Source organism: Hyperolius riggenbachi, chromosome 1 (genome assembly GCF_040937935.1).
Source record: "Hyperolius riggenbachi isolate aHypRig1 chromosome 1, aHypRig1.pri, whole genome shotgun sequence".
NCBI lineage: Eukaryota > Metazoa > Chordata > Amphibia > Anura > Hyperoliidae > Hyperolius > Hyperolius riggenbachi.
The window spans coordinates 324914726-324939976 of NC_090646.1; the positions used below are offsets into that span (position 1 = coordinate 324914726).

General features: G+C 41.3%; 1 protein-coding gene across 3 annotated transcripts in view; it reads left to right on the forward strand.

The window, feature by feature from the left end:
- The window catches only part of BTBD2 (BTB domain containing 2), a 244896-nt gene that overhangs the window by 183868 nt on the left and 35777 nt on the right, over positions 1 to 25251 (forward strand). For all 3 annotated transcript variants that reach the window (XM_068233858.1, XM_068233859.1, XM_068233860.1), the window contains one exon: positions 18511 to 18598. In XM_068233858.1, coding sequence (XP_068089959.1) covers positions 18511 to 18598 — 88 coding nt within the window. The remainder of the gene's footprint in view (positions 1 to 18510; positions 18599 to 25251) is intronic.

Genomic DNA, 25251 nt, shown 5'->3' on the forward strand with positions numbered 1-25251 from the left:
CAAGGAGGTTAAAGAGGACTTAAACTAAAAAATGTCACTAAATTTAGACTCCTTATACCTTAGTGATTATTAGAGACAAAACACTTGTCACATGCAATATAAAAATATATATATTTGCGCAATTTAACTTTGAGTAAAGGGGTTTTTTGAGACTTGCAGGCTCCATCTTGCAGCTCTCACTCCATGGGAGGTGCAGAGTCAGATTCCCTGGGCGGTGTTACAGTTGTCCCATTCACGCCCACTGAACGAGATTTACAGCCCTGTGTCATGTCATCAGCAGTCGCCCTGTCAGAGGACACTGACACTGGAAGGCTGTAAGGCTAAAGCTGGCCACTAACGGTCCAATTTCTAGCGAAAAATAGTTTGAGCGATCAAATTCTGATCGGATTGGTTGAAAACACAGTTGATGGACACAATAGATTATGAACAATTTATAAAAAAAAATCGTCCGAATGGATTTTTGGCAAACCAAAATTTTGATTTTCTTGATTGGTTGTGATAGGAAGCAAAGATTGGATCGTTGTTGTAGTGAACGATTTTTCTTCCGATCATAATTTCTGATCAGTCCCAACTATTTTTCGCTAGAAATTGGACCATTAGTGTCCACCTTTATGCTGCTGCTCTGGTAGGCAGGGGGAATCCCTTCTTATGTGATCCAGCCGCCTTGGTCTCCCCTACTGTGCCTGCGTGAGCGGCGCTGTCAATCACTGCCACGTGGGCCGGAGCGGATTGCGCAGGCGCAGTAGTTCTGAGCCTGCGCAGTCCGCTCCGGCCCACGTGGCGGTGATTGACAGCGCCACTCGCGCGGACGCATTACAGGCCAACCTGGAGGTCGGCCTGACGTCATCGCCGGGGACCGGGAGCGAGCTGCGGCAAGGGACATGCTGGGAGCTTGGGGCTGGATGAAGCCCCGGGTGAGTAGCGCTTATTTTATTCATTTTCCCAGATAACGCCTTTAAGCAATTTTGAGCGTGGCATGGTTGTTGGTGCCAGACGGGCCGGTCTGAGTAGGTATAAGGACATGGACATACTCAATCTTCAGTATTGTTCCTGTCCACCTACAGGCTGCATGCGGTTAGGATTCTATGCTATCCATGCCAGGTGTGCAGGGGCTTAAGTGGTATGGTTTCCCTGAAGAGTCTGCAGGCCAGGCAGGTCCTGAGCAGGGGGATCGCTGCTGGTATCTTTCCGTCATTCTCTCTGCTTCCCCAAGTGGTTTCGAGTGTTCGGAAGTAGCACGAGAGCTGGCCACGTCAAGGCAATTAACAATTGCATATTAGAAGGCATTGCAGCTCTGGCTGGTTAGTGTGAACTGACCATGGAACAGGCTTCCAGCCCATTCCCACAGACTGTGGAGTCTGGCTCCGCTTTTTCTCTGGTAAGCTGGCAAATTCTACTATCTTAAGGTGCATACACACATCTGATATTTCTCAACAACTTGTCGTTTTAATGACTTGTAGTTCAAATAATAAGTCGTTCAGACATCATGTACACACTGACCAACAAGTTGTTTGATATGCTACATAGTTACCTAAGAAGTTTTGAATCAGGATGATACCATTTATTGGCTAAAAAGCCTTCGTCGGACTGGTTCCTGACCAAAACTGAAAAACACAGCTTATATACACTGACATACAGAGGAGAAACGTTCTTTAGCAAACATAAATGTAATTAGATGCCTTAACTGTTACTGAGGAGGCTTTCCCAGGCATCCTATCTAAATTGATAAGATCAATAGAATCCTCAACATGACATAAAGCGGACTCTGGTGATGGGGAGACATCGTAAATTCCGAATTCAAATGGTAACTGGCCTGGTTACATGCACCATTAATTCTAAGCTTAAGAGAATTGTGGCATTTAAAGCCAGAACCTGAAAGCAAATAAAATGAATAGTGACAGTGAATTCCATCTTACACAGCACAAAAATGAATGACATAGTTACATAGTTATTTTGGTTGAAAAAAAGACATACGTCCATCGAGTTCAACCAGTAAAAGTACAACACCAGCCTGCTCCCTCACATATCCCTGTTGATCCAGAGGAAGGCGAAGCACGGCGGCATAGCACGCCGTGCTGAGCACGGGCTATGCCGCACAGGAGGATGTCTCAGGCCCTGCTGGGCCGATTTGCATAATTTTTTTCTTGCCTTTTGCTAGCTGCGTGTGCATTCCGATCGCAGCCGCTCGCCGCGCCGCCCCCGCCCCCCCCGACCCCGTGCGCTGCCTGGCCAATCAGTGCCAGGCAGCGTTGAGGGGTGGATTGGGACTCCCGATGACGTCGGTTACACATATTGTGTAATAAGATCAGACAGCAGCTCTGTTGTTGCATACATCAACAAGCAGGGGTGGTACCAGGAGCCCTTTGCTTTGGAAACAGGCTCAAACACTGCTCCTTTGGTTGGAACAGAAACTTCTTTCACTGAGGACACTGCACTTAAAGATGGTGAACAAATTTGTCACTCCAGCCATAGATCTGTTTGCCACTCAGGTCAACCAGAAAGGTCAGATGTTCGGCTCCCTTTGCAGGCAGGATATGCCGACAGCAATAGATGCATTCTCAATTCCTTGGAAAGATCTGCCAGTATATGCTTTTCCTCCGATAAATCGAATTCCCAGGGTTCTGAAGAAAATAATGCAGGACAGAGCAGAGGCAATTGTGATAACACCATACTGGCCCAAGAGACCTTGGCCCATATGCAATTCACTTTTTCTCCTGGGTTTTCTCCTAGGGGATCACTTTTCATCTTCTCTTCAAAATAATTTTTTTAGCATTTTGTAATTAAAAAAGTACTACAAGTAGTAGAAAAGGTGCTATCAAATTGATTTTGTTTATTTTATTGCTTGCTGGGTGTTTAAAAGGCATTTTATTGACAAGCTGTGGAAATATCAACTTGGAGAAAACTAAGGAGAAAAAGCAAATTGCATATGGGCTCTTGTTTTTCGCTGCTAAAGAAATTGACTTCAGAACAGCATTTCAGTGTTCCAATGAGACATCTTCTGGACTTTATCTGCATCCACAACTCCAGAACTCCAGATGCTTCATTTAACACCTTGGAACCTGAGTGGGTGCTATTGAAACACAAGGGGTTGTCTAATGAACTGGCTAAAACACTGCTGGCGGGAAGGAATCCAGTCACAAGTAAAATGGATGCAAAGGCATGGAGAGTTTACAAAGTTTTTTGCACTCACAGATCAATGGACACTGACAAAATAAATTCTGTTTTAGAGTTTTTTCAAGCAGGTTTCGAAAAGGGCACAAGTACTAGGTACAGACTTCGGCGTTGAGTGTTTTCTTGGAGAAGAGGGTAGCAGAAAAATGACTTTATTATTCGATTTTTTTCAGGTCTAATTCTAGACTGCGTCCAGTACTAAAGAGTTGTGCTCCTCCATGGGATCTAAATATCGTTTTACAGGCCCTAATTTCAGTTCCCTTTGAGCCTATTGCAGAAATATCAGAGAAATTATTAACACTTAAATCTTCTTTCTTGTTAGCCATTTCCACAGCCAGACGAGTTGGGGAGATATAAGCCTTCTTGATAGAAGAGCCTTACTGTATTATTGCAGAAGACTGGATCACTTTAAGACTTAATATATCTTTCCTGCCAAAGGTCTCATCCTCTTTTCACAGGTTTTAGGAGGTTTTCTTGCCTTCTTTCTGCCAGAGTCCCTCAAATTCAAAGGAGCAGAAGCTCAATTGTATTGATGTCAGACATTGCATTATTCAATGCATTAAGATGTCGGCAGCTTGGAGGAGAACAAAGGCCTTGCACACACTGCAATGGTTGCGATTTCGATTAATCGGAAACGCGCGCTACACACAGCATTTTGGGGGCGAGTGTGCTGTAATTCTCGTTCTATTGAACAGAATCACAAGCGCAAAGCACGCAAGAACTGCAAGATTTTTGTGTTAAAATCGCAATCGCGGGCTAGCAGCACTCTGAGCGCTGAGTTTGAACTAGCCCTTTCTCCTCTTCCACGTCCTGTTGTCCTCTGTCATCGATGGAATTCTCCGTCCTCCATTTCAAAAACGGTGGACCAGGTAACAGCTTCGGGGTAAGCACCCAGTTAACCAGTAATATCGCTACTTGAGCCATATGGAAACTTGGACATTACCTTGCACATTAGTTGGGCTTTCAGTTATAACTGACAGCATCTGATATAGTGGAAAAGAGCCCTAAGTGTGACTATATCTTGTCAGAATTGGAATGGATCATTTTTCGCAAAAAATGGTCAGCTTCTGAGAGGAACGGGTTGAGAGGTAAGTATGTAATATTCAATTGCAGGTACATCATGGCTTTATTTTAAATAATTTTACTCAGTTCTGGTTCCCCTTAATGACAGAAAGGACTATTCTCTCAAAGATCTTCATGATGACAGATGTTAGGGTCATAGGCCTAAAGTTGTTGAGATCAGCAACAACCTGCTTTTTAAGGGTTTGTCGCTTTGTTAAAAATTCTTTTACAGCTGTCCTCAACGATGAGATGGAAGAAGATTGCGAAGATGTGGAGTCCGTTTGGGTAAATATTCATGGTGGAAATAAAAGTTGCTAATTGCTTATTGGGGTATGCTACAGACCACCTCATATTAATGAAGCTGCAGAACTGCGATTACTACAGCAGATTGAAAAAGCTACAAGTAAAAATGAGGTCATAGTTATGGGCGACTTCAACTTTCCAGACATTGACTGGGGTATTGAGGCTACCCATTCTGGTAAAAGCAGCAGATTTCTGGAAGCACTACAGGACAATTACTTGACTCAAATGGTAACGGAACCAACTAGGGGGAATGCGTTACTGGATCTGATAATTTTTAATAGACCAGATAATGTATCAAATGTGCAGGTTCAAGAACATTTGGGGAATAGTGATCACAACATGATAACGTTTGATCTGGTGACTGATAGGCCACGGGGCAGCGGGACCACTAAAACTCTGAATTTTAGAAAAGCAAAGTTCAATCAAATTAGGCAGGCACTAAGTTTGGTGAATTGGGATAATGTACTACAAGGGGAGGACACTGAAGGGAAATGGCAAGCTTTTAAACGTATTCTCAATCAATATTGTAGTATGTATATCCCATATGGAAACAAAATGTCTAGGAATAAAAAAAGGCCTCAATGGATGAATAGAAAGGTTAGGGATAAAATGAAGAGGAAAAGGAATGCCTATAAGGTCCTAAAACAGGAGGGGACCGAGGCTGCACTAAGCAATTATAAGGAGTGCAATAAAAATTGTAAAAAAGAAATTAGGCTGGCAAAGATTGAAGCTGAAAATCAAATCGCTAGGGATATCAAATCTAACCCAAAAAAGTTTTACAAGTACATAAACTCTAAAAAAAGAAAGGTTGACTGTATAGGACTCCTAAAGGATGAGGGTGGGAACTCAATGGTGGATGACCAAGGTAAGGCAGAGTTATTAAATGCTTTCTTTGCTTCGGTCTTCACAAAGGAAACAGCACTGTTGCAAATTACAGAGGCAGAAGAGTCTCAATCTTCTAACTGTAATATTGAATACTTAACGCAGGAAGAAGTAAAGACAAGACTAAATAAATTAATAATAGACAAGGCACCTGGCCCGGATGGCATGCATCTTCGGGTCCTAAGGGAATTAAGTTCAGTTATAGATAAACCCCTTTATCTTATCTTTTGTGACTCTCTTGCAACTGGCAGAGTCCCAGTGGATTGGCATACAGCCCACGTTTTCCCATTTTTTAAGAAGGGCAAAAAATCAGATCCCGGAAATTATAGACCTGTAAGCTTAACATCAGTTGTATGCAAACTATTTGAGGAGTTACTAAGAGATACTATACATGACTTCATAGTAGAAAATAATCTTATTTCTCAGCATCAACATGGGTTTACTAAAGACAGGTCCTGTTTGACTAACATGCTCAGCTTTTATGAGGTAGTGAATGCTAATATGAATAATGGGAATGCTATAGATGTGATATACTTGGACTTTGCAAAGGCCTTTGACACTGTTCCCTACAAAAGTCTGGTGCAAAAGTTGAGGATGCAAGGACTGGGGAAGAGTCTGTGTGCATGGATAGGGAACTGGCTAATGGACAGAAAACAAAGAGTTGTGGTCAATGGATCGTACTCAAAATGGGTAACTGTTAGCAGTGGGGTCCCACAGGGGTCTGTACTGGGTCCAGTGCTCTTCAATTTATTTATTAATGACCTAGTAGATGCAGTAGTGAGCAATGTTGCTATTTTTGCAGATGATAAAACATTGTGCAGAATCATCAACTCTCAGGAAGATAGTGTCATATTGCAACAGGATCTGGATAGGATGGCTATATGGGCACATACATGGCAGATGAAATTCAATGTTGAAAAATGTAAAGTCATGCATTTTGGTCGTACCAATGGTCTAGCACCATACAAAATAGGATACAGTTGGGGATATCAAACTTGGAGAAGGACTTAGGAGTACTCATCGACAACAAGTTAAATAATCGTACTCAATGCCAAGCCGCTGCAGCTAAAGCTAACAAAATTTTGGGATGCATTAAAAGGGAAATAAAAACTCGAGATGCGAGCATAATATTGCCCCTGTTTTAACTCTCTAGTAAGGCCACATCTGGAATATGGAATTCAGTTCTGGGCAACACATTACAAAAAAAGATATTGCAGTTTTAGAGCAGGTGCAGAGACGAGCTACAAAATTGATAAGTGGGATGGAAGGTCTCGCTTACCAAGAAAGGTTAGATAAACTGGGTTTATTTAGTCTAGAGAAAAGACGCCTTAGAGGAGATCTAATTAACATGTATAAATACATCAGAGGGCAATATAATAGCTTGGCGGATGAGCTTTTTGTCCCTAGGCCTTCTCAAAGGACTAGAGGACATGATCTGCGCATGGAGGAAAAACGTTTTAGCCATTTATTTAGGAAAGGGTTCTTTACAGTAAGAGTGATTAAGATGTGGAATGCATTGCCACAGGAAGTCGTTATGGCAAAGTCTATACCTGCATTTAAAGGGGGCTTAGATTCATTTCCTTGCGTTGAAAGACATCCATGGCTACAATTACTAGGTAATGCCTAATGATGTTGATCCAGGGATTTTATCTGATTGCCATCTGGAGTCTGGAAGGAATTTTTCCCTTTTGGGGCTAATTGGACCATGTCTTGTAAGGGTTTTTTCGCCTTCCTCTGCATCAACAGGGATATGTGAGGAAGCAGGCTGGATTTGTACTTTGTACTGGTTGAACTCGATGGACGTATGTCTTTTTTTAACCAAAATAACTATGTAACTATGTAAGGACAAGGATGATAGTGGACCCCTCTGTTGGTGCTTCTACGACCTTCCAGTCAGTGCAGTCAAAGCAGATTTGAACTTGGATCTTGGTCTCGCTTGACCACACTTTTGTGGAATTTAGGACCAGTTTCGCTGGTTTCAGATGCCTACTGTTGATGTTCTGAGAAACCAAGTGCTGCCCACGGGGCAGCTTTGTATGCATCTTTCAGGACCGTGTAGCAGTGGTTACGTTTCTAGGGGGGAGGAAACATGCTGGTGGAAGCATGGCAACTGTTGGTGGAGGTTAGCTCTATTTAAATCTCTCAGGACTATGAACATGGAGTCTGGAAGCTACGTCTCCCACTGCGAAATGGTATCACTGAGGTCGTGCCTGGCAGTTTTGACTTCAACATCGGGTGGAATGTACACGCCAACAAGGACATAGGAAGAGACCTTCCTGGGCGAGTAAGTCGGTCTGCAGTTGACAAGCAGGAGTTTGAGTTCCAGGGAGCACTGCTTGGCTAGTACTGATGTATCGGGGCACCATGAGGAGCTGATGTGAAAAAACGATGCTGCCTCCTTCTGTTTCCCAGATAGGGAGGTGTTTGAATAAGGCTGAAACCTGGGAGAAGTAGGGTGTTATCTGCGATATTGTTCTTTAGCCATTTTTCCATGAAGCAGAGGACTTAAGTATTTCTGCCGAGCTTACTCTTGTTGCTGAGGAGACACATTTTGTCCAGCTTGTTGGGCCGGGAGTGGACGGTTTCCTGGAGGACTGAGGGGATGGCTGACCACAGCACTTTTTTCTTTAGCTTCACTGGGAAACCTGCTTGACTGCCCCTTTGCCGCTGGCCAACATGGCACCCTGGTGCAAAGCATGTAATTAGTTTGACATGGCTCCAAACCGAGTTGTGCTGCAAATGTTACAAATCATCCTAGAACTTTCCCACTTTCATCTCAACATCTTAAAGCAAACCTGAACTGAAAATTAAGTCAAAATAAACATGCACATGTCATACATACCTCCCATGTAGTCTGCTTATCTCTACTGCACCTGGTTTGTTCACTGTGATCAATTGAATTCTCCATCCTCCATTTTAAAAATGGCGATGACCCTGTAACAGTTTCCGGGTCAGCACTCCCCCTCATGAGCCCATCACCCTCATGAGCTACAGGGAAACATGGGCATTGCCTTGCACATCAGTAGTCCTTTCAGTTGCAACTGACAGCAACTGATATATAACTGACAGCAACTGATTTATTTCAGTTCTGACAAATCTTGTCAGAACTGAAAAGAATCATTGTTAAACGCAAATGGTGAGCTTTTGAGTTGAATTGATGGCGAGGTAAGTATGTAATATTTGCAGGTACATCCTGTTTATTTTAAATAATTTTACTCAGTTTAGGCTCCCTTTAAGTTGTTGGAGCATGCATGTTAATTACTGTAATGTTGCAATCTAAGTGAGGTAATTCTGTCACTTTTTGGATTGTGACCAAGGACTGATGTTGACACCATTATATTGGAGATGGCTACTCCATTTATTCTGTGTGTATCCTGCCCATAATAGAAAATCTGATATATATCTGATGTAAAATGACCTGCATCAGTCCATTTTAGTTCACTAATCCCCAGGATGTTTTGCCTTCCTTTAACATCTTTGTTCATTTTTGTTTCATAGATCTTGCATTCCCATTTCTGATGGTATGTTGTTTTTTGCAGCATCGGACTGTACTTTATAAATAGTATTAATAATACTAATTATAATATAATTATCAGGGTTGTGGAGCGGTACAAAAATCATCCGACTCAGACTGTTTACAGACTCCAGGTACCCAAAATGAGTCCGACTCCTTAGTCTAATACTTACCAAAGCTGTGGATTTGGTACAAAAATCATCCGACTCCTCAGTTTATAAAACTTCTGACTCCTGGTACCCAAAATTGCTCCGACTCCTCGACTCAGATGCCAACTCAGACTCCACAGCCCTGATAACATACAACATAATTATAAATACTAATATTTCCAAGCGCCTCAGCATTTGGATGTCCTCTTGGATTTAATCCATCATTATCATTAGCTCTTGCTCTCCTCGTATTTGCCAGTAGCTTGTTGGGCATCTTCAGACTTGTGGGACTCCTCTGTAGATGACATATCAACATAACTCTAGTTGCTTCTTTACCCTCTGTTTTTCTTGGCAAATGTTAACTGGAGTGGCTGCATTCGGTGTCTGACTGGGAGGTGGAAAAGCTCGTGAAATCCACCTGCTGGCCAAACAGCAGAAACCATGTATTATCACTCCCAACAGAAACCTGTAGCAAGTCTTCAACGTGAGCAGCAACACGTGATTTCTGCAGCTTGGCCAACAAGTGGCTTTTACACCTCTGTCTGACACTGAGTGAATTGTATTTATTCTGATCTCTTTGCATGGACCTGCTTGTCTTGGGTGGGCCTACACATAGGGCCCAGGTAGTACTTCAGTATAAAGCTCAAGGAGGGGACAGAATGTTATCATACATGGGGTTCAAGACAATGGCCTCAATTCACTAAGCTTTATCAAACACTTTACCGAACGTTTGATAATTTACTTCATGGGTAAAATCTCATTTTGAATTCACTAAGGTGTTATATGTTTATCAGATGTTATATCGATAAAACATTCAATAGGTCTATAAACACCTTAGTGAATTCAAAATGAGATTTTACCCATGAGGTAAATTATCAAACGTTTGGTAAAGTGTTTGATAAAGCTTAGTGAATTGAGGCCAATATGGGTTCTTTGAAAATCCTTAACGCTGGCTATTTCTAAAATTAGGTTACAGCCCATCACGCATGGTGGAGAACGTTTCACCTGCTCAGAAGAGGTGAAAATTCTCTATCTCCATGTTCCACTGGCTTCTTTTGGTATCTGGAAACCTACTTTTAATAAGGAGACCGTAGAGTTCTGTTTTGTAAATAGGTTAATGGTGGGCATACACGGTGCATTTCTTTCTTATCAATCGAGCCGCTGATGAGCTCGATTGATAATATCCGACAGGTCCGATCACAAATGGATCGATTCCCGCCCGCGGACAATGGCAGGGAATCGAGCCGAAGATAAGCGGCGCCGGCGGGGACGAGCGGTAATCGATTCGGGCGCACGAGGGGACGCGGCGGGAGTCGATCCGGCGGGTAATCGAGCCACCGGATCACACCGTGTATGCCCACCATTAGGGAGTCATTTTTACTCCCTACCAATTACTGTATTTTTTGGACTGAGAAGAAAGTCAGCCGGCACCATCAAGTATAATGCTCTTTTAAGTATTTATTGTAGCTCTGTCATCTCATAGCATGACGTTTCGGAGTAGCAACTCCTTTCTCAGATGCATGACAGGTTTGACAATACACATACAAACATAGTTATTTTATACCCACCAATCCTTCAAATCAGCCAATGGACTTGTTCCAGCCTAACCCCCAATCACAATCTCCGCTGTTATGCGGACCTGATAGGGAACTGGTTTCTTTTTTGGTTCACCAGAAGCAGAGACAGCCAGAACAAAACAAATTTTCCCAGATACCATTCAGCAGTGCAACCCATTCAGTTCCTGATTGAATATGCAAGGAACTTTCTCTCTCTCCTCCACCCCCGCTTCACTCACTCTCCCGTTTCATCTTTTACCACCACAGTCTACTTTAAGTAATTTTTTCCTCACACAATAGTCATCATGTTGGACAATGCAGTACAGTGTGTCAGAATTCTAGCAGTTTTATTTATGCAGGAATAGCATAAATAAAATATTGCTCTGTGACATCTCAGCATATTCCAAGCAGTGAAACTCATAATTGGATTATTCTAGTTACAAAAAGCCAGAACATTCTTGTTTGTTAGTGCGTGGCCTTGACATTTGAAAGATGCTTCTGTGTAAAGACTGGGAACAAGTTAAAACTCACATTACTGCAGTAATTATATATGTACAGTTTCTTAATTATTACACATAGATATTATTAATCTAAATATTAATAATCAATACAGTCCTTCTAAAGAAAGAAATAGTTATTGTTAAACCCTATATAATATAATTTAATACTTTGAAATACATTTAAAAGCTGGTGATGCTTTGAGACAGTAAAACATTCTCGTGAGATTGTTATGATTCTGGAGGGTTGTTGACGTGTTCTAGTCTTAGCTAGCTGATAACACATGATGTTTTGGGAGCAGGCTTTATAAAATATTAAACAAAGAAGGTGTTTTCCCAATTAGTTAAAGATGATTCAATGATGCCACCTGGTGGTTTCATAGTCTTATAAAATTATTATTAATACAGATTGTTATTACATGATGAAATGGTGACCTCTGCCGGTTGAAGTTATTATATTTATTCATAAGAAGGGCAAATATATAGAACATGATTCTATATTAAGATTTAATATGCAATTATTTTTTATATGATTGTTTTAAGAAGAATTATATAATAAGCTTTATATTTAAATAAGTAGCCCTGCATGTTCAATAAGCCCTAAATTGCTGAAGACGCTCACAGGTCTGTGTTAGTGTCAATTTGACCAACCTTATGACTGGGAAAGTACCGAGACATTCCAACCTAATTAGCAGAGAACGCTTTATCAGAAATGCATCATGAATGACATTGTTTAGTCTTAATGTCTGGGGCAAAAATGTCAACCAGCAGACAAGATGGCTGGTGACGTCCATTTTTAATCAACTGCGTCAGAAATGACCTAATCAGAATTTATAAACAATAATATTATGATTTAGGTATTCAAAACATGGTAAAGCATTGACGCATGGAAGCTTTAGCCAATCAGAACCTGGGATTCAGGGAAATTCCAGATTAGGCAGCCATATTGCATCCAATCCCTATAAAAGTAGGAGCTGAAAGCTCATAGTTTGCAGAAGCCCAACAATCACCTGAGAAAACACATGAGGCAGAAGCTACCTTCCCACACGTGGTTCTAGATGACCGAGAAGGGGTAATATGCTTAATATTCTGGTGATTTACTTTATTAATTTTTCAGCATTAAGTTTTGTTAAAGGAATACTATCGATTGAAGCAACTTTTTTTTTTTAATACGCTATATTAGTGTACACATTACCACTAGTGCTAGGGGCACTTTATTTATTCACCCAGGTCTCTCTCTTGCTATCCCTGCTTAATTCATTTCTCACACAGCTCATAGTAGTTTGGGTCACCCTGAGCTGCTTGGTTAGCTCACAAATATATTTCACTGTGTCACTCACAGCATGCAGACATGAGACATGAGGACATGAGGAGAAACAGGATGATTTGAGGCTGTAATATTGCTGGAATATAACTAGCTATAACAGTAGTCTGTGTTAACACTCAGACTGGCTGCCTGCTTGAGGTGATTCACTCCAGGCTGCATCCACTTTACAAGCTGCTGAGAGGGGCAGACCACTGTTTACAATTAGCATTATTAGTATCTTTATCAGTCAAGAGAAGCAAAGATAATAAACACACATTGCTAGAATCTTTAACCCCTTACCACCATATCAATAAGATTCTTTCAGCAAGGTGATAATTAAACCATAAACTGAGGCGTTGATAGCAACTCCCCTGTGCAGACATGGTCTTAGCCCTCTGGGAGCCTTCAGTTTTTAGATACATTTGTATCCAACACTGACGCCAAAACTGACGGAGGATTTTACAGCTGAGAGGAACAGCTGTGTGAGGAATCAAATTGCTCCTAGTACTTGTCCTAATGTGTGCTACAACATACAGCATTTACAAATAAATGCATACATCGATAGTATTCCTTTAAGATGTTAGCAAGAAGTTTTTTTTAGAAGCTATTTTTTATGCTATTTCTTTAAGAAGATTACTACCAGTTTTACACAGCTACTAGATACACAACTATTGATACAGATGAGACTACTTTTGATCTTATTCTACATAACACAACTGTTATATTCTTTTTTGAATGTGCTTAGAAGATTGATGAACGCTTGGCTATAAAGCCTTGATAAGATGGAATACTGTTAGTAGGAAACACTACTTGGAACTGTTCATATTTTGTATATATGCTGTATAATAAGCAAATACAATTTTTTTATATAAAATCATATGCTGAGTGCTCTGATTCTTTTCAAGGTACACCCTCAATCTATAATTACAGTTATAGAGGGTTCAGACCCTGCTATGCCGGATTTATATGATAGCAACGCTTTAAGGGCTGGTCCTTTACTGAGTTAGCAAGCATGAAAAAGGCAAGAACCGCTCAGGTTTTTGACAAGTGTACATCCTGCAACATGCATGCATGCCTTGATCAGCAGATTGAGGGTGTTTACTGTTGCCCTGGGTGTTGTGCGTGTTGCTCAGAGTCTGAAGTCAGAGAGCTAAATGAGCATCTCGCAACACTGAGACGCATACACAACATGGAGAAGAGATCTCACGATCCAGACACTGGAGGGAACCGGTGAAGATGAGGTGGGTGGAGTGCAGCCGAAGCAAGAAGCTGAGGTAGCCGCTAGTTGGGTCACAGTTAGAAGGGTTAGGGGAAAAAGTGTCAGGGAGGCTAGTCCTGAGTTGCCCCCCCCTCCCCCCAATAAGTATGCTTGTTTGCATAATATTGGGGAGGATGATTCTAGAGTAGCAAAGCTGCAGCAGGATGTGTCCCTTAGCAACCAAGGGGCTGACCGCTGCAACGAGAAAGGGAATAGGATTGCAGCTAAGGCTAGACAGATACTGGTGGTAGGGGGTTCAATTATTAGGCACACAGATAGGGCAATCTGTTGAAGAAACCGTGAATGCCGTACAGTCTGTTGTCTCCCGGGTGCTCGGGTTCGGCATGTAGCGGAAAGAATTGACAGATTATTGGGTGGGGCTGAGGAAGACCCGGCTGTCATGGTACACATTGGCACCAATGACAAAATTAGTGGGAGATGAAAGGTCCTCAAAAATGATTTTCAGGTGCTTGGGGGTAAACTTAAAGCAAGGACCTCCAAGGTGGTGTTTTCTGAAATACTGCCAGTGCCACGTGCTACATCTGAAAAGACAGAAGGAGCTTAGGGAGTTAAATAAGTGGCTGATAAATTGGTGTAGGAAGGAGTGGTTTTGGTTCCTGGAGAACTGGGCAGACTTTGCAGTCGGCTACAGGTTCTACAGCAGGGATGGGCTGCACCATAATGGGGAGGGTGCAGCTGCATTGGGGGAGAGGATGGCTAAACGGTTGGAGGAGATTTTAAACTAGGATCTGGGGGGGAAGCGGGAGGGTACAGTCTCAATATGTAGACAAGATAAGGTAAAAGGACAGTGAGAGCCTAACATTATGGGGGGGTGGGGACAGTGTAAAGAATAAGGAGGTTGGTAAAACTTCAAGTAGCTCATTTCATGTAACCAAAATTGGAAAATGTGGTGGTTAAAATATAAAGTGCATGGTAACCAATGCTAATAGCCATGCAAATAAAATGGACGAACTAGAGTTCATTCTGATTGATAAAGGCTATGACATTGTGGGAATAGCAGACATGGCTGGATGATGGCCATGACTGGATAGCGAATTTAGAGGGATACAATAGATCATATGCAATGAACTTTTTCTCCTGAGTTGTTTCCTAGGTGATATTTTCAAACTTGTCAATAAAATGTCTTTTAAACCACTTACGCTAAGCAGATGCAGTAGCAGGAAGTAATAAAACATCAGTGGGGGCGTGGCTTAGTCAGGGGGCATGGCTTAATCCAGCAACATGGTGACCCGAGGACCAATGGCACTCCAGGCAATGGCCTGTACTGCCTATGCCTAGAGGCTCCCCTGGTTATATGGACTTTAATGTGTTATATTCTTAATTTGCTGTTGTTTTTAAACTGTCTAATAAATGTTACATTTTAATGATACAAGGTTGTTGAGAGTTAAATATTGATTTAAATTACACACTTTACAAACTAGGATCTGGGGGGAGGCGGGAGGATAAAGTCTCAACATATAGACAAGATAAGGTAAAAAGACAGTGGGAGCCTAACATTATGGGGGGTGGAGAGGGGGGTGGGGACAGTGTAAAGATTAAGGAGGTTGGTAAAACTTCAAGTAGCCCATTTCAGGTAAACAAAATTGGTAAATGTGGTGGTAAAAATATAAAGTGCATGATAACCAATGCTCGGAGCCTTGCAAATAAAATAGATGAACTAGAGTTCATTCTGAATGACAAAGGCTATGACATTGTGGGAATAACCGAGACATGGATGGATGAAAGTCATGACTGGATAGCCAATTTAAAAGGATACAATGTGTTCAGGAGGGATAGAACAGGGAAAAAAGGTGGAGGGGTTTGTCTCTTTGTTAAGAATTCTTTTACAGCTGTCCTCAACGATGAGATGGAGGAAGATTGCGAAGATGTGGAGTCCGTTTGGGTAAATATTCATGGTGGAAATAAAAGTTGCCAATTGCTTATTGGGGTATGCTACAGACCACCTCATATTAATGAAGCTGCAGAACTGCAATTACTACAGCAAATTGAAAAAGCGGCAAGTAAAAATGAGGTCATAGTTATGGGCGACTTCAACTTTCCAGACATTGACTGGGGTATTGAGGCTACCCATTCTGGTAAAAGCAGCAGATTTCTGGCAGCACTACAGGACAATTACTTGACTCAAATGGTAACGGAACCAACTAGGGGGAATGCGTTACTGGATCTGATCATTTCGAATAGACCAGATAATGTATCAAATGTGCAGGTTCAAGAACATTTGGGAAATAGTGATCACAACATGATAACGTTTGATCTGGTGACTGATAGGCCACGGGGCAGCGGGACCACTAAAACTATGAATTTTAGAAAAGCAAAGTTCAATCAAATTAGGCAGGCACTAAGTTTGGTGAACTGGGATAATGTACTACAAGGGGAGGACACTGAAGGGAAATGGCAAGCTTTTAAACGTATTCTCAATCAATATTGTAGTATGTATATCCCATATGGAAACAAAATGTCTAGGAATAAAAAAAGGCCTCTATGGATGAATAGAAAGGTTAGAGATAAAATGAAGAGGAAAAAGAATGCCTATAAGGTCCTAAAACAGGAGGGGTCCGAGGCTGCACTCAGCAATTACAAGGAGTGCAATAAAAATTGTAAAAAAGAAATTAGGCTAGCAAAGATCGAAGCTGAAAATCAAATCGCTAGGGATATCAAATCTAACCCAAAAAAGTTTTACAAGTACATCAACTCTAAAAAAAGAAAGGTTGACTGTATAGGACTCCTAAAGGATGAAGGTGGAAACTCAATGGTGGATGACCAAGGTAAGGCAGAGTTATTAAATGCTTTCTTTGCTTCTGTCTTTACAAAGGAAACAGCACTGTTGCAAATTACAGAGGCGGAAGAGTCTCAATCTTCTAACTGTAATATTAAATACTTAACGCAGGAAGAAGTAAAGGCAAGACTAAATAAATTAAAAATAGACAAGGCACCTGGCCCGGATGGCATGCATCCTCGGGTCCTAAGGGAATTAAGTTCAGTTATAGATAAACCCCTTTATCTTATCTTTTGTGACTCTCTTGCAACTGGCAGAGTCCCAGTGGATTGGCGTACAGCCCACGTTTTCCCATTATTTAAGAAGGGCAAAAAATCAGATCCAGGAAATTATAGACCTGTAAGCTTAACATCAGTTGTATGCAAACTATTTGAGGGGTTACTAAGAGATACTATACATGACTTCATAGTAGAAAATAATCTTATTTCTCAGCATCAACATGGGTTTACTAAAGACAGGTCCTGTTTGACTAACATGCTCAGCTTTTATGAGGTAGTGAATGCTAATATGGATATTGGGAATGCTGTAGATGTGATATACTTAGACTTTGCTAAGGCCTTCGACACTGTTCCCCACAAAAGTCTGGTGCAAAAGATGAGGATGCAAGGACTGGGGAAGAGTCTGTGTGCTTGGATAGGGAACTGGCTAATGGACAGAAAACAAAGAGTTGTGGTCAATGGATCATACTCAAAATGGGAGACTGTTAGCAGTGGGGTCCCACAGGGGTCTGTACTGGGTCCAGTGCTCTTCAATTTATTTATTAATGACCTAGTGGATACAGTAGTGAGCAATGTTGCTATTTTTGCAGATGATACAAAATTGTGCAGAATCATCAACTCTAAGGAAGATAGTGTTATATTGCAACAGGATCTGGATAGGATGGCTATATGGGCACATACATGGCAGATGAAATTCAATGTTGACAAATGTAAAGTCATGCATTTTGGTCGTACCAATGGTCTAACACCATACAAAATAAATGGGATACAGTTGGGGACATCAAACTTGGAGAAGGACTTAGGAGTACTCATCGACAACAAGTTAAATAATCGTACTCAATGCCAAGCCGCTGCAGCTAAAGCTAACAAAATTTTGGGATGCATTAAAAGGGAAATAAAAACTCGAGATGCTAGCATAATATTGCCCCTGTTTAACTCTCTAGTAAGGCCACATCTGGAATATGGAATTCAGTTCTGGGCACCACATTACAAAAAAGATATTGCAGTTCTAGAGCAGGTGCAGAGACGAGCAACAAAATTGATACGTGGGATGGAAGGTCTCACTTACCAAGAAAGGTTAGATAAACTGGGTTTATTTAGTCTAGAGAAAAGACGCCTTAGAGGAGATCTAATTAACATGTATAAATACATCAGAGGGCAATATAATAGCTTGGCGGATGAGCTTTTTGTCCCTAGGCCTTCTCAAAGGACTAGAGGACATGATCTGCGCATGGAGGAAAAACGTTTTAGCCATTTATTTAGGAAAGGGTTCTTTACAGTAAGAGTGATTAAGATGTGGAATGCATTGCCACAGGAAGTCGTTATGGCAAACTCTATACCTGCATTTAAAGGGGGCTTAGATGCTTTCCTTGCGTTGAATGACATCCATGGCTACAATTACTAGGTAATGCCAATGATGTTGATCCAGGGATTTTATCTGATTGCCATCTGGAGTCGGGAAGGAATTTTTACCTTGTAAGGGTTTTTTCGCCTTCCTCTGGATCAACAGGGATATGTGAGGGAGCAGGCTGGAGTTGTACTTTGTACTGGTTGAACTCGATGGACGTATGTCTTTTTTCAACCAAAGTAACTATGTAACTATGTAACTTCTTCCCTGTTTAAAGTCCCATATCCTAAGCCCTCCTTCCTCACCCAAATTTTTGTATCTGTGAGAGATGTGGGTTTTACATATTTATACAAATAATTGCATAACGTTTTACTTGTAAGGCACTCCGAATGGAGGCATTTGTAATATACTATTCCCCTTTTGATAACTTTTTTATTTTTCTATTTCAGATTTTCAGTTAATCGGAGAATATTTATTGTTGGCTTTGCACTGTATGGTTCAATACATGGTCCCACGGATTATCAAGTTAATATTCAGGTATGAATAATTTTCCGTGTAAGTACTTTTACTGTAACATTTGCGATTTGAAAAGTGGGTACGTTACAATTGAGATGGTTAAAATAAATGAGCAGGGAGGAGTCTTTAATGAATGGGTTGTTGGGCTAGATGAGAGTGCATCCATCCTTGGTTATTAATGGAGTTGAACTCATTGATTGGCTCCTTTTCTTTTTTTTTTTTTATTTGAGTCTTTTAAATTAAGTCTGTTTCCTATGACTAATGTACATCTGTTTTTCCCCTAATATTTAAGTAGACAAAAAATTATCAGAATCTGGAAACTAAAGACTGATAAGCTTAACATTATTGTAATGTAGACATTTTGAAGGGATGCTTCTCAAGTGAAATTGCAAAACCATGAAGAAATACACATAGGCCTAAATTCACTAAGCTTTATCAAACACTATATCAAACGTTTGATAATTTACCTCATGGGTAAAATCTAAATTTGAATTCACTAAGGTGTTATAGACTTATTGAACATTTTATCGATAAAACATTTGATAAATATATAACACCTTAGTGAATTCAAAATTAGATTTTACCCATGAGGTAAATTATCAAACGTTCGATAAAGTGTTTGATAAAGCTTAGTGAATTGAGGCCATTGACATATATGCAAATACCAGGAGAAGAGAGAGTCCTATGCAAGGATTAGGTTTTTCATATGTATCAAGTCACGTGACACCCAGTTTCAGCAGATAAAGACCAGCAGATGGTGGCTAATCCCATAAATGCTATCAGCGACAATTTGCAATAGCTTAACTTTTGAAAAACTGAAGAAGTGATGCCTCAAAGATTTCAGTAATATGTATACTAGCAGTTAACAGCTGGGAAATTAGACCGTATCCTGGAGCTATGTGACCTGAAATTGTCAATATGTGCAATTGCCACACGTTAGGCATGACGCAAGTACCATCAGGCGATGCATGATATGATGGATGTTGGTAAAAATAGTTGGTACAAAATACAGAATCAGTAGTAACAGTGAGAGAATTAATATGAATAAATGTGTAACAAAATCCAAAACACAAAAGGGGAGAAGAGTACCTTGTATACTCATGTATAAGCCTAGATTTTCAGCACAAAAAATGTGCTGAAAAGTGACCCCCCCCCCCCCCCCCCTCAGCTTATATGTGAATCAGTGGAGCGGAACAGATGTTGGAGCAGGTTTTGTTACTGTGCAGAGGAGATTAAGGATCCCTGCTGTGTCTGTGCTCCAATTCCCTGCAACATGGTATGCAGAGTGCCTGTGGCCCCTTGCTTGTGGAGCGGAAAGTGCAAGCAACGTGTCAGCGGCGCAGTGATTGGGGATTCTTCCTGTGTGGTAATCACTGTGTCTCATATCTATGAGGTCATCTAGTGGCTTCTTGAAACACAGCTTTATCATCCTTGGGGGACATCTAGCTATGGAGAGGTAGGGTGACTTGTACTGGGGGAACATCTAGCTACTGTGGTTGGGGGCTATACTGAGGAGAGGGGGTTTATACGCGAGTTAATAACTTTTTCCTGGTTTCTGATGGAAAAGTGGGTACCTCTTCTTATATGCAAGTATATGCGGTATGTATACTGCAAGAACTTGCCATGTATACCACACCAAGGGAGTGACTTCATGATTTCTGTAATTGATGGCGAGAAAGGAAAACAAACTTTGCTTTACATACAATTAGTACTATGGTTCAAACTTTTGACTGACTCCTAAAAGTCTTAGAAAAATTCTGCAGATTGGTAACCGTTGCCTACTTGTCAACTTTATGCATAAACACTAATGTAAAAGCATGGAAAATGAGCTTGTAAAAGCTTGTGTACATTAATTCTAGTTTCAAAGATTTTTATTCAGGTCATAAAATATTTATCAGTGACAGTTTGCACAATTGTACTGTTCTGCCAGCCACATCATCATGAATAAGCCAATGAACAAAATTCTGATACAGCTTATTTTGACAACTTAACCTGTTGCCGACCGCTCCATGCCCATTGGTGTGAACGCGGCGGCAGCCCCAGGACCGCTCCATGCCCATTGGCGTGAACGGCCTTCTAGGAGAGCCCGTGCAGGCTGCGCGAGTATCTCCTGCTTAAAAAAAGGCGGAGCGGAGCCTTCAGTCTGCCAGCGGCGGTCGCCACTCGGGAGACTGTTAGATGTCGAAACCTCAGTTTAATTACTTTGTACAGCACTTCGATCTGCAGCAGCAGGAGCAGCGCTGTACTGGAGACAGCCGTGGAACACAGCTGTCCCCTCCAGAGTTTCGGCAGTGATCCGCTTTCATTGGCTGAAGCCCTATGACAACCGATCACAGTGATTGGCTAGCTGGGGGAGGGAGGGTTTAGTGAAAAATAAATAGGGCTAAAATAAATATTTGTAAAAAATTAACACTGTGCAGGGATCAGACCTGGCCTTAAAGCTGCAGTGGCCCAATTAACAAAAAAAATGGCCTGGTCACTAAGGGGGTTTAACACCGTGGTCCTCAAGTGGTTAAAGGATACCCGAGGTGACATGATGATAGACCCTTGTACAGTGCCTAGCAACTATGCTGTGTTCCATTTTTGTCTTTCTCTGCCTGAAAGAGTTAAACATCAGGTATTGAACCCTCCTGGCGGTTAATTTTTTTTGCCATATAGGCAAAAATCCTTTTTTTTTTTTTTGTTTGGTTTTTTTTTTTTTGTTTCATGTAAAGCTACCAGAGTGGTAGCTACATGAAACACCACTAGAAGGCGCATGTGTCGTCGATCGTCGCCGGCATCAATAGCAAACAGGGGAACGGGTATATAACGCGCTCCCCTGTTTGGCTTCTCCTGTCGCCATGGCGACGATCGGAATGACGTCATGGACGTCAGCCGACGTCCTGACGTCAGACGCCTCCGATCCAGCCCATAGCGCTGCCCGGAACTCATTGGTCCGAGCAGCGCAGGGCTCTGGCGGGGGCCTCTTGCGCCGCTGCGTGCGGGCGATCGCTGCAGAGCGGCGGCGATCAAGCTGTACGCGCGGCTAGCAAAGTGCTAGCTGCGCATACAGCATTTTAAATAGAGCAAATCGCCCCACCAGGGGCTGAGATATCTTCCTGCGCAGCATAGCCCGAGCTCAGCTCGTGCTTACCACCAGGAAGGTTAAGCGGCAGTTCCTGTCTGAGTCAGGACTAAGTCAGACTACAGTGTGACCATTACTGATAAGAAATTACAACTATAAAACACTTTCCTAGCAGAAAATTGCTTCTGAGAGCAGAAGAGATAAAATGGGTCAATAGTTCATAGATTTTAGCTTTGGCATACTTCAATGAATGTGTCTTTGAGCAAAAACAGTAAAACAGTTAAAACTTAAAAAGTAGATTGAAACATAAAATAAAACTAGTTAGTTAACCAGAGCTGACTTTTATAGCAAAAATTGATACTTACCTGGGGCTTCCTCCTGCCCCATAAGCATGTCTGAGCCCTCCACCATCCTCCCGCGGTCTTCTGTAGAGCCACGATCAGCCCCGGTAACAGATTTAGTTGCATCATTCAGGGTCTTCTGCGCTTGCGTGGGAGGTCCGCAGATGCGCAGTAGACCCAGACTGGACCCGACTGAGCCTGTTACCAGGGCTGGTTCTGGCTCTGCGGCAGACTGTGGGAGGACGGACGAAGGGCTCAGACGTGCTTATGGGGCTGAAGGAAGCCCTGAGTAAGTATCGATTTTTGCTATGTACGGTAGTCAGCTCTGATACACTTTAAAGTGTACAATCTAAGAACACAAAAATGTTAAATTATGCATTGTGTTTAGAAATAGAACAAATAGAATAAAAGTGAGCAATAAACCAATGGTCTATGTCCAATTGTGGCTAGATTCTGGAACAACATTAATACAAAAATAAAAAAGTAATATCATGTTGGGTACTTGTATCCCCAAAGACCCATATATTTTGTTAGGCAAAAAATACCTAAATTGCCAAAAAACGAACAAAAATAAGCCCAACGTGTAATTTTTTTAGGTGATTTTAGTTTCAGAAGTCATACCATTGATTTATATCCTCATGATTTTCGAGAAAATAAGCACCATAATTAATAACGATCTAAATGTATTTCATAAAATTTGGTCACCATGGATAGCCTCCCTCTCCGCCACAGGCCTCAAATACACCATCACCAGATTATAATGAATATACACTTCTGTGAAAATAAATCAAAGGAATAAATTGCATCAATATTAGAGAAGTATTTTCAGGCAAATTCAACCACCTCTTGCATTCCAAGTATGTATTCATACATTTGGGAAATAGTGATCACAACATAACGTTTGATCTGGTGACTGATAGGCCACGGGGCAGTCGGGCCACTAAAACTATGAATTTAGAATAGACAAGGCACCTGGCCCAGATGGCATGCATCCTCAGGTCCTAAGGGAATTCAGTTCGGTCATAGATAAACCCCTTTATCTTTTGTGACTCTTTCAACTGGCAGATTCCCAGTAGATTGGCGTACAGCCCACGTTTTCCCATTATTTAAGGAGGGCAAAAAATCTGATCCGGGAAATTATAGACCAGTAAGCTTAACATCAGTTGTATGCAAACTATTTGAGGGGTTACTAAGAGATACAATACATGACTTCATAGTAGAAAATAATCTTATTTCTCAGCATCAGCATGGGTTTACTAGAGACAGGTCCTGTTTGACCAACATGCTCAGCTTTTATGGGGTAGTGAACGCTAATGTGGATATTGGGAATGCAATAGATGTGATATACTTGGACTTTGCAAGTGCACTGTTCCCCGCAAAAGTTGAGGATGCAAGGACTGGGGAAGAGAGTCTGTGTGCATGGATAGGGAATTGGCTAATGCACAGAAAACAGAGTTGTGGTCAATGGATCATACTCAAAATGGGTGACTGTTAGCAGTGGGGTCCCACAGGGGTCTGTACTGGGTCCAGTGCTCTTCAATTTATTTATCAATGACCTAGTAGATGCAGTAGCAAACAATGCTGCTATTTTTGCAGATGATACAAAATTGTGCAAAATCATCAAATCTCAGGAAGATAGTGACATATTGCAACAGGATCTGGATAGGATGGCTATATGGGCACATAAATGGCAGATGAAATTCAATGTTGAAAAATGTAAAGTCATGCATTTTGGTCATACCAATGGTCTAGCACCATACAAAATAAATGGGATAACGTTGGGGATATCAAGCTTGGAGAAGGACTTAGGAGTACGCATCGACAACAAGTTAAAAAAATCGTATTCAATGCCAAGACGCTGCAGCTAAAGCTAATAACATTTGGGGATGTATTAAAAGGGAAATAAAAACTTGAGATGCTAGTATAACATTGCCCCTGTTTAACTCTCTAGTAAGACCACATCCGGAATATGGAATTCAGTTCTGGGCACCACATTACAGGAAAGATATTGCAGTTTTAGAGCAGGTGCAGAGACAAGCAACAAAATTGATACGAGGGATGGAAGGTCTCGCTTACCAAGAAAGGTTAGATATACTGGGTTTATTTAGTCTAGAGAAAAGACGCCTTAGAGGGGATCTAATTAACATGTATAAATACATCAGAGGGCAATATAAAAGCTTGGCGGATGAGCTTTTTGTCCCTAGGCCTTCTCGAAGGACTAGAGGACATGATCTGCGCATGGAGGAAAAAATGTTTAGCCATTTATTTAGTAAAGGGTTCTTTACAGTAAGAGTGACTAAGATGTGGAAAGCATTGCCACAGGAAGTAGTTATGGCAAATTCTATACCTGCATCTAAAGGGGGCTTAGACGCTTTTCCTTGCGTTGAAAGACATCCATGGCTAGGTAATGCCCAGTGATATTGATCTAAGGATTTTATCTGATTGCCATCTGGAGTCGGGAAGGACATTTTTTCCCTTTTGGGGCTAATTGGACCATGCCTTGCAAGGGTTTTTTCGCCTTCCTCTGGATCAACAGGGAAATGTGAGGGAGCAGGCTGGTGTTGTACTTTGTTCTCTGGTTGAACTCTATGGACGCAAGTCCTTTTTCAACCCAAATAACTATGTAACTATGTAACATTAATTCTAAAAAAAAAAAAAAAAAAAAAATTTGTTGTCTGCACATCCAATAAACAAAGCAAATATATACTGCTAAACAGAACTAACTTTATATTGAATATCAAACGTTAACAGTACATGGTTGTACCACAATATTGTACCACAATGGTATACACGGATATAGGGAACAAGATTAAGATGGCACGTTAAAAACCTGGTCTGTAATTAATAAAAATTGGCAACAAATTTTCCAATGTTTTATGAGTAATTCCTTTTATCAAATTACAGCAGAGAGCAGTTACTGTAACTACAAATTAGGTCCAGCCATCCCACTCACATGCATGCACACATGCATACATAGTAAGTCATCCATGTTCTCCCCTAAGCTGTCGTTTGTGCTCCACTGCTTCACCAAAAGTGGTGCAGCCATGATGTCACATCCTAGGCCTACAAGTGTCAATATGGCCATTGTATGAATGAAGCCAACCAAACATTTAAGTTTGCCACATTATATAAGGCCACAATTCAAAACAAAAAAAAGCGTATTGCAGCGCATATAGGTATTCTTGTACCGGGGAAAATTCTTGTAGTGAGAAAAATTGACCTAGAAAACAGCTGAAAATGCAAATTATTCAAAATTGATGCAAGAAAGG